General features: G+C 46.6%; 1 protein-coding gene across 4 annotated transcripts in view; it reads left to right on the forward strand.

Moving 5' to 3' along the window:
• Positions 1 to 10,399, forward strand: part of LOC118007841 (two pore calcium channel protein 2-like) — a 38,873-nt gene that overhangs the window by 21,088 nt on the left and 7,386 nt on the right. For 3 of the 4 annotated variants that reach the window (XM_035001031.1, XM_035001033.1, XM_035001032.1), the window contains exons 10-14: positions 4,985 to 5,129; positions 6,571 to 6,756; positions 7,771 to 7,835; positions 8,642 to 8,729; positions 9,296 to 9,365. In XM_035001031.1, coding sequence (XP_034856922.1) covers positions 4,985 to 5,129; positions 6,571 to 6,756; positions 7,771 to 7,835; positions 8,642 to 8,729; positions 9,296 to 9,365 — 554 coding nt within the window. The remainder of the gene's footprint in view (positions 1 to 4,984; positions 5,130 to 6,570; positions 6,757 to 7,770; positions 7,836 to 8,641; positions 8,730 to 9,295; positions 9,366 to 10,399) is intronic. The other variant, XM_035001034.1, reaches the window with a different exon arrangement.

Consider the following 10,399-nt stretch of genomic DNA (forward strand, 5'->3'; position numbering starts at 1 on the left):
GTACCTCACGCGGAGAGCCTGAGGGGCCTGTTCCGGATTTCCTCTATTAACGTTAATGTGCTTTGTTAGAGACACACACACCAATAGTCATGCCAATGCCTATGCTTACATGCCAGTGTGATTTAAAGCTTGAAAACTCTAGTTTCTATAGCATGATGAAGACAATTATTGTATAGTATTTTAATTTGGGGGCCCTGAAGAAAAAATCTACTTAGACATAGGAACATAACATTTTAATTTCTCTGGAAGTCTTAGGTAAATCCAGATTGTTGACTATTTACCTCAACATTCATTAGTCCAATGCCCCCAACTCAATTAGTAATTTTAGAAAATACGTTTGAGAAATCATAGGTAGTTGATCCATTGCTGACACTAAGGATTTGTCAGAGAAGTAGAAAATTCTGCATGTGGTGTCCACAGAGTTGACGCGGGCAACTCTACAGGGCCTTGTGATTTATTTATTTTTATTATTTTTTAAAGATTTTATTTATTTATTTGAGAGAGAGAGAGAAAGAGAGAGAATGAGAGAGAGTATGAGAGAGAGAGAGAACACAAGCAAGGGGGAGGGGCAGAGAGAGAAGCAGACTCCCCGCCAAGCAGGGAGCCCAATGTGGAACTTGATCCCAGGACCCTGGGATCATGACCTGAGCTGAAGGCAGATGCTTAACCGACTGAGCCACCCAGGCACCCGGGCCTTGTGATTTATAATGTTGTGTGAGATTTACACAAGCTGACTGATGAAGACCCAGCTTTTTATTTATTTATTTATTTTTTATATGACAGAGAGAGACACAGCGAGAGAGGGAACACAAGCAGGGGGAGTGGAGGAGGGAGAAGCAGGCTTCCTGCGGAGCAGGGATCCCGATGCGGGGCTCGATCCCAGGACCCTGGGATCATGACCTAAGCCGAAGGCAGACGCTTAACCATCTGAGCCACCCAGGCGCCCCTGAAGACCCAGCTTTTTAAATCACAGTTTAAATCATGCCCTATGGTTCTAGCTGACGTTTAGGTTTATGGATGCCTAAACGTTAGCTGACATCATGACACCCATTTGACCCGAAAGATAAGGAAGAGGAGTGTGAGAAGTTCCAGCCACGTTAGTGTCTTTGGAGAAAAGAAATCGTACATGAACTAAAATAACATATTTGCATTTTGTATTTACATTGGATAAAATCAGGAGAAAGACATGAAGCCACATTTTAAATTCTAAATCACAAAACAATGTAATTTACTAGTTTTTCTTTATTGGGAGCATTAAATCAATTTGGATTAAAATTTTAAATTATTTTAATTTGATTAATGAAGTAATTTTAAGACATTTTAATCTTTAGTCAGAAGTTTTTAGATTTAAACTTTTATTTATTTATTTATTTATTTATTTATTAAGATTTTATTTATTTGAGAGAGAGAGAGCACAAGAGAGAGAGCACAAGCCAAGGGGAAAGGCAGAGGGAGAAGCAGATTCACTGCCAAGCAGAGAGCCCAATGTGGGTTTCGATCCCAGGATCCTGGGATCATGACCTGAGCCGAAGGCAGACGCTTAACCAACTGAGCCACCCAGGCACCCAAGATTTAAACTTTTAAACCAGATCTTTAAAATGTATCTCTTTTACCAAAGAAATTAATGAATGTTATTTTTCCCCCGATGGCGTTCTGCAACTACTAATTGTTGGTCTATTATTAATTTGCACATCTTTGTAAAAAAATTTTTTAACTAGGTATAGACACTAAGAACATTAAATAAAGCTAAAATTTCCTGGTTCCCATCTGATTTTCTTAAGAAATTATAGAAATACTGTTTAAATTAATAGTTTGTTGTTTTATATATTTTATACGTGTGGGGGTCAGACTTTATAAACCAATTTGTTAATTCAGGGTTTTATCTGGAAGGCACATGCATCAAGAAGAAAATCATTTTGGGGCGCCTGGGTGGCTCAGTTGTTAAGCATCTGCCTTCAGCTCAGGTCATGATCCCAGGGTCCTGGGATCAGGCCCCTCATCGGGCTCCCTGCTCTGCGGGAAGCCTGCTTCTCCCTCTCCCACTCCCCCTGCTTGTGTTCCCTCTCTCGCTGTATCTCTCTCTGTCAAATAAATAAAATCTTTTAAAAAAAAAAAAGAAGAAGAAGAAAATCATTTTAGGGGCGCCTGGGTGGCTCAATCGTTAAGTGTCTGCCTTCAGCTCAGGTCGTGATCCCAGGGTCCTGGGATCGAGCCCCGCATCGGGCTCCCTGCTCGGTGGGAGGCCTGCTTCTCCCTCTCCCACTCCCCTTGCTTGTGTTCCCTCTCTCGCTGTGTCTCTCTGTCAAATAAATAAATATTAAAAAAAAAAGAAGAAGAAAATCATTTGAAAAGTGTCAGTGAGCTTATGGCTCAATAGACTTCCCAGTATTTTACTTTTTGCCAGATAGCACTGTTGATTTAAAAAACTGTTACCAGGGAAACCACATCTTTATGCAAGACAGCCAATGAAATTTGTCCGCTTTCAGGGACCATAGGTTCTATTTTATGGGAGATAGCAGTAATTTCTAATGTCTGGGTGTCCAAAAGACTCCTTTGTTCAACTAACAGTTTCAAAGACAGTTTTAATAACAGAAAGTTGAGCAGAATTACATGCTTCATGGCGGCCTCCACTCTGGACAGGGAAGGGATGGCAATACTTCTGTGAATATTCTCACTTTTCCCTTTGATCAGCAGTTATGAGCATTTGTGGTTTCCAAGGCTAAACACTGGAATTCTGTTAGTACCCAAAGTGTTAAAACTTAATCCAGTGTTAAACTGAGAAACACAAACTTACCAGTATGGGAAGAAAAGGGCTGAATAGAACAATTAACAAAGAGAATATGAAGCAAGTAATGTATCTACAACAAGGGTTGGCAGGTTATGGTCCACAGGCTAAACATGGCCTATGGAATAAAGTTTTACTGGAACACAGCCATGCTCATTCATGTATTATTTGTGGCTGCTTTCACGCTAGACCAGCAGAACTGAGTAGTTAAAATTGAGGTCATATGGCCTACAAAGCCTAACATATTTACTATCTGACCCTTTATAGAAAAAGTTAGCTGACCTCTGATCTTCAACATAGAATATCAGATGGGTAAAAGTTCCTTCTTAACACAGAATTACTGTGTTTTTGATTCTCTTTGTTTTTTCTTGTTCTCTTGAATCTTCTGGATGAAAAGATATGAACCCAGTGAGACTAATAGATTCCCTTTTGGTTTAGGATGTTTAATGAGTGAAGTTTTGGCTGGATTCCTGTCAGTAGGTCACCCAAATCCTACCCATGCTTGTCATGTCATTGTCTCCCTAACCGCTGATGGTGGAGTTCGTGCAGCCCAGGCCCCTGGATCCCAGTTCCCCTGTCCCCTAATTCTCCAAGGCTGCACTTGCACCTGAGTGGGTGTTACATGCCTTTGGCTGTTAAGACATGTATGTTTATTTTCCTTCTAACTCCGAAGACCCAGGAACTTGGATGTTCTAAGATACCTATGTGTGTTTTTTTCATCTGACTTGATGGACTCATGTTCTTTCATGTTTTTAGGACCGTTACAACTGTTAGGGAAAATAGTAACTTGAGTGTGTGACATCACCCAAGGCTGTGTCTGATTCAGGCTCCTCCCTCAGATGAGGCATCCGAGGCCTCGGATGAGGCTTGTTCTTTGCCTGGGCATCTGTCGATGGCCGTTCTGCATCATCTTTCTCGAAGAGTCCACGTTGTGGTGGAAGCTATAGAGCCATCATTCATTGTTTGCTCCGGAACACTGGAATGGAGCCGTGGATATCCGCCAGGCCCTCTGAATGGGAAGCCTTCCAGGATGTAAAAATGCCCAACCCAACCTTTGCCCATTGTCTCAGCTAGACCCGATTTGCACCAGCAGTTTCTTTCTTTTCTTTCTTTCTCTTTTTCTTTCTTTTCTTTCTTTCTTTCTTTCTTTTCATTTTCTTTGTTTCTTTTTCTTTCTTTTCGTTTCTTTCTAAGATTTTATTTATTTATTTGAGAGAGAGAGAGAGAGCACAAGCAGAGGGTGCTGCAGGCAGAGGGAGAAGCAGGCTCCCTGCGAGCAGGGAGCCCGATGCGGGGCTCGATCCCAGGACCCTGAGATCATGACCCGAGCTGAAGGCAGATGCTTAACTGACTGAGCCACCTAGGCATCCCCATGATTTCTTTCAACAGCTTTCTTTAAATTTTCCAAACTTATTTAAAGTTTCTAAACTTCAACTTAGTTTTCAAGGAAACTTGGGAGAGAAGTTGTAAGAAGAACTTTCTAGGAAGCAGCAATATTCTTTACACATTCTGATTTCATCCCTTGAGGTGAAATTCTTTAAGTTGTACAGAGCAGGAAGTGGACTCATGGACAGCATCCGACCTGTCTGGTTGGGGAGAGGTGTGTGGGGTAGTGACCCTGGGCATTCGGTGGGTCTGGAGAACACCAGCTCAGTAGTCACATGGGGCCAGGCTGGTCAAGAAAGCGCCCAGTGAACTTTGGCCTGGCTGGTGGCCAACTTGCTGTGAAAACTGTGGGTTTGAGTGAATCTCTGAGAAGGGGTGGGGAGGGAGGGTGGGCAGAGAAGAGGAGAGGGGATTGAGGGGAAGGGTGTGGATTATACCTACCTTGGAGGCTTGGTGGAGAGGAAGGAGAGGTGGAGTTGAGGCTGGAAAGGTAAGTCAGGCAGACACTGAAAGCAGGGATGGCCCATGTGAGGAGGAAGGTGGGTGGAAGGCAGGGGGTGAGGGAGTGACCTCTGTGAACTAGCAAAATCACATGCTAGGGTTGGCCGCCTTGGGTCGGCTGCAGGTCTAGTGAGGACAGGTGGGGGGCTCTGCCACTTTCTGGCTCCTTGACCTTGGGCCTTCACCCTTTGAAGCTTCAGATCTTCACCTAGGAAATGCAGAAACAAGAGTCTGCACTGACTTGGCATCACCCTTTGAACCTTAGTGTCACAGTGGCCGTGTATTTGGGATCAATTTTTTTTTACATTGCAGACAAAATGAACTTTCTACGCTTGGCTGACCTCCTCAACATTCAGGTGGTCACCATCAACATCAAGAGACACCCGCTGGAGGAGTGGATGCCCCGGGTATACCAGTCGTCTGCAAGCCTCTTGGTCCAGAGGATGGTTCGGCACAGGCAAGTGAGATGGGGCCAGTTTTTTCTCAAGTTGCTTTAAAAATAGAGGAATTTGCAAATGCTGTCTGGACTGAATATATTTCATTACTGAAGCTATAAATCAGCCCCTTGCTTGCTGCTTTTGGTTTCACAGGGAGGCTTGTAAAAGGTTTCTGGACGTGCTATGTGTGACCTTAACCAAAAGGACAGGCTTCTCGATTATGCTTCCTTCTGCCCTATATCCTAAGATGCTCAAGGGCCACAGACTGGATGTGCTGTCTGAGCCAGAGAAGCTGACTGCTCTCTGAAATCAGAAGGTTCCAGCCCCATCTAAGTCATTAGGAAGTTGGTTTCACATACGGCACTCTGACTTTGTAAAGTCTGTGGTAAACTCATGAATTTGAGTTATCAGAATGGTTGTTGAGAAGGCCAATTAATTCTCTTATTCTCAAGTAAGTGGACTCCAGAAAGAATCATTTATTCTGGTTGGAGATCTTAGGTTTCATATGTGTGGCCTGGAGTGCCCCCGTCATTAGTGGCTCATCCTCTTGCTGTCCTTGAATTTAGTGTTTCATAGAAGAGAATAGTTCAGAAGTCCCGGAAAGTGGCTCAGCCTGTGATGTGGGCACACCGTATTAGCTGCCCGTATTTGGTATTTATCAAAGCCCTTTATGTAGAGGCTTCTTCCCATTAATCCTAGCCTTGAATTACTGATGTGTTTCATGTGCTGGAGTTTGTGTGTCTGCACGGGGCATCCAGGGTCCTAGTCTACAGCCTCACAGAGAACAGTGGGGTAGGAGCCCCTCCTGTCTTCCCGAGGCCAGGCCCAGAGTTCAGCCGGGGTTCTCTGGAGCACAGGGGACAGGTACCTGAGCAGAGCAGCCTGCTCAGTAATTGCAAAGTTGCCTCAGAGCCCAGCTCTGATACAGTCCACCCCAGACTCGGTGAGGAAGATGGACATGTCAGTCCCCTGGAAGGCTTGTGTGCATTAGGGGTGAAGAGGTTTTCACAAGCTTTCTTAGTTAAGGATGTTAATTTTCTAGGGACAAGTCCTAGAGGTGTCATGATCCCATGCTAAGCCCTAAACCTTCTCCTTGCCCCATTTCTGCCTAAGCTTTCATCTGATCCAGGTACTGTGCCCCCAGAGGGGGACCTGGGAAAACCATGCCTCTATTCCCCACCCCCACCCCCTGGTCGCTGAGTCTTCGTTTTCTCCTTGGCCGAAAGGACTGAGCCAGTATCAGGGGGAGGCAGGTGAATTTCAGGACCCTGGTCATGCTGGAACGTTTACTTACTTGAGTCACGAGTGTGCATGTGTGTGTGCATGTTGGCGGGATGGGGGTTGGGGGCATCTCATAGTCATCACATCGTCGGGAACAGAGTACCCCCTAAAAGGCTCTGAATGTGCTCCTTTCACTAAAACGTGGGATGACAGGATCTCTTCCTTTTTCTCTCACGGCAGGATTTTTGTCTGGGTTTATGATGTCATCATTCTGATAAATGCCATATTCATCGCCCTGGATGAGAAAAACCCCTTCATTTCCTATGCAGAGTGGCTTTTCCTTTCTCTCTATATTATTGAAATTCTCCTGAAACTGTACACATATGAGCCCAGAGCCTATTTTGGCAAGAAACAGTTCTGGAACTGGTGAGCATGTGTGTCCTGGGGAGGGGGTGGGGCAGAGGCCGTGGGCAAAGTGCGGGGGGAGGTTTCTGTCAGTTTGGGGAATCTCCTTGGAGTTTTCCCAAGCTCCAGCTGCCTGGTTTTGGGGCATCTTATCATGAAATCTTGGGGGTGTGGGAAAACATGGGTCCGACGAAGCTGTTATTTTATGATGTCAGTTTGAACTGACTCTAGCTAAAATTAGAATCACAGATCGTGGCATCCTGGGCTTGGAAAGGATCTTGGAATATCATACCCAATGAGGCCCTTCCATAGCTCCCTCGGCCCACTCCCTAGTCTTTTTATCAGAGAACTTGGAATGTGTATGCTTGGATGATGAGATCGTTAACAAGCTCTTTCCTACACGGATGTGTCACCTGTGGCCTCTTTCTTCTCCAGGCTAGGTACCTCCTGGTCTCGAACCATCACCCCCGTGCTGCAGACCACCTCAGTGCAGGACGCAAAGACAGGGCACACACACACCTGTCTTACGTAGTGCACAGCTTGCCAGGGTTGGATCTCTGTGATCGCTGCTCTCAGTGCCAGGAAACTCCCTAGGATGTGCATGTGGCCAAAGGGGAACTAGCTAGTCTTGTCCAGTGCTTTGGCATTGTTGTCAGAAAGAAAAGTAACGCTATGATGGATATTACCCCCTTTAATTAAAAAGTTACAATGGACTTAGTAAAATTAATGCCAAGAGAGATTGGATTGTATATTCTGAAAAATGTGCCAAAGTACTCTTGCAAGGATACAGTTATTTTGGAAGACAAAGTGATAAGAATTGGCTGATGGCTACAGATTCCCTTGGGTGGTTCACTGGAGCAGCCAGGGAATGATCACTGGATCATTCAAACGTAGTGTTTCTTGCTTCGTCTCCGTTGTTCTAAAAGTTACAGAAATCAGTTTCATGGTTGGTTCATTGCTTTGCATAAGATACTGGATTCGAAGTTTTCTCAGGATCCGTTGTATCCTTCACCAACTTTGCTTCTGCTCTGTTAGGTTTGACACGCTGATCATCATGGCGGCCCTGGTGGCCACCGTGGCCAACACCACCATTCAGTCAGGTCAGTGCCATGGGCTCTCGGCTTCGCCACCTCCTGGGATCATGCATTCAATGTGTATGTGTAGTCTTTGTTGAACTTGTGCACCAGTAAGGCGTTTGGGATGGGGCAATGGAGACACAAGAGAATTAGTAGAAGTGTTCCATGTCCTGGAAAGGACTGGTAGCTTTGTTTGTGTTTAGCTGTATATTAGAGATTGCATTTGTACGCATCCGTCACACCAGAGACTGACCTGGTCGTCTCCTCTCCAAAACTGCCCTCAGTCTCATGACTTAACCTCCATGCCTTTGACCCCTGCCCGTCTTGCCCGCCCCCCGGAGGTCCAGCCGCCGTTGGTTTGCATTGTCCCTGGTCCACTGCCCTCTTGTGTCGGCCTCCCCTGGCTGCACCCGCGCCTCCCACCACCACCACGCACACTCCTTCCTGTGGACAGCAGGGGGCGTTGTTTAGACGTAGTGCAGCTTCTTAACAGGCCTCTAGGAAAGGAATGTTGGGGAAGGAAGGGCTTGTAGAAATGTGTTCTGTAGAACCTGATCCACAGTCATTAAAGATGGCCTGAAGTCTACACCGACTCTCAGGATTCTCTAGCTCAGGGCTGGGAGGGAAGGCCTGGGGTGGCTCGGCTTTGCTGGGGGGTGAGCCGTTCAAACAGCACTTACCTCCTCACTGCTCGGAGCTACTGTCGGGCTCTGGAAGTGAAGCCGCATCTCGCCCTGAACCCACAGAGTCTCAGACCTCACTGAACAGAAGGGACAAGCCAGAGGCACTCACAAAACAGAATGTTAAATGATTGTGCTTTTTCTTTGTAGCAAGAAAATACAACAGTCAGCAGATACTGGATATCGTCTTGATATTGAGGATCCTCCGGCTCTTACGGATCATTGTCAGCATTCAGAGGTAAAGAGCGAGTGACGTGCCCTCGGGTGGTTCCCCCGCTGGAACCTGCCAGAAACCACTCCTGGCTCAGATCGGTCAACACATCCCATTGGGAGCCCCAAATGTACCTCGCATGGAGGACCCGGCGCTCTCTCCGGGTGGGGGGGTGGGGTGGGGAGGGAAGAGCACTCAGATGGCAGCTCCCCGAGGGCAGGGGTTCTGTCCATTGCTTTAGTGCCCGTGGCCCCTTCCCTCACCGTGCATGCTGTGCGTGGCCGCATAGCGGTGGCCGTGGGGGCCACGGATGCTCCTGAGTGTGCCAACCGTTGTCCTGTGAAATTCCTCCTGCCACCCTTGATATAGGGGCCTTTATTATCCTTTGTTCACTGGTGATGACAGTGAAGCTCAGAGAGGTTGAGTGACTCCCCAGGGGTGCACAGCTAAAAGGGCAAATTCCTGACGGTGTGTAAAGAACAGGTCCAGGCCCCGGGGGAAGGGATATGAAACCAAACCTGCTGGTGTGGTGTCAGTTTCAGCTCATGGCTTCCCTTCTGCCGTCTTGTGCTAGAAACTTTGTTTCATCTTAGATTCCGGCTTATCGTGACCACCTTAATTAACATCGGTCCCACGATACTGACGTTCGGTGGACTCGTCTTGGTAAGTGGCTTGTTCTTGTGGCTAGTTCTACGTGAATAAGTGGTAAGAAGATGTTCATTCTCGGCAGCTCTCGGTAAGCCTTATTTGAAGTGAGGAAAAGAAAGGGAGATTAAGTAAATGAGACTCACTGGTTTCTTGTCATCCTTTTTAGAAATTTCCAAGGTCTGGAAACACTGAGCATATAGCAGTTAAGGCTCACCGGCCACTGTGATAGACACCACAACTTCAGTGGCTTAATTCAGTTGTGGTTTCTTTGTCACCCACGGTCTAGGTGGGTCTGCCTGCCTGGCTAGCAGATGCTTCTCAGGGGGTGTAGGCTCCTTCTGGCTCATGGCTGTGAGGCCTCAGGTCCTTCTTTGTTCTGCTTGTGGCTAAAGCCCACCTGCTCCTCACATCGCCAGGGTGAGAACACAGCCACCCAGGGCTGCGAAGGGCTGGCGCCTCCCGCTCAGGAGAGGTCCCACGCTGTGAATGAGGGGCTCAGATACGTGGTCGCTCTGCCACAGGGCCCTCGCTTCGCTTTTCTGTTATCATGGTAAGAAATCCCATTTTACCGAAGAATGAAAGGCTGACTTCAGGTCACCCCTTTCCATTCCCCACATGCATTTTTCCCAGAGACAACCATTGCTAAAAGTTTCTTGTTACTCTTCCTAAATAGCTCTATGTACACAACAAGTATATCCCAGACATGCCCGTATGTGTCTGGTTTATTGTTTAGTCAGATGGAAGAATCCACATAAAATGTTGCATAACTTTCTTCCACCTGATATCTTTGTCATATGTCCTGGAGGACACACGTATCGTGTCGGCTCTGCTGTGATTAAAATTGTCCTATGGGGGGCACCTGGGTGGCTCAGTTGGTTAAGCGACTGCCTTCGGCTCAGGTCGTGATCCTGGAGTCCCGGGATCGAGTCCCGCATCGGGCTCCCTGCTTGGCAGGGAGTCTGCTTCTCCCTCTGACCCTCCCCCCTCTCATGCTCTATCTCATTCTCTCTCTCAAATAAATAAATAAAATCTTAAAAAAAAAAAAAATT

This window comes from Mirounga leonina, unplaced genomic scaffold (genome assembly GCF_011800145.1).
Source record: "Mirounga leonina isolate KUSES-001 unplaced genomic scaffold, KU_Mleo_1.0 Mir_125, whole genome shotgun sequence".
In the NCBI taxonomy this organism is placed as follows: Eukaryota; Metazoa; Chordata; class Mammalia; order Carnivora; family Phocidae; genus Mirounga; species Mirounga leonina.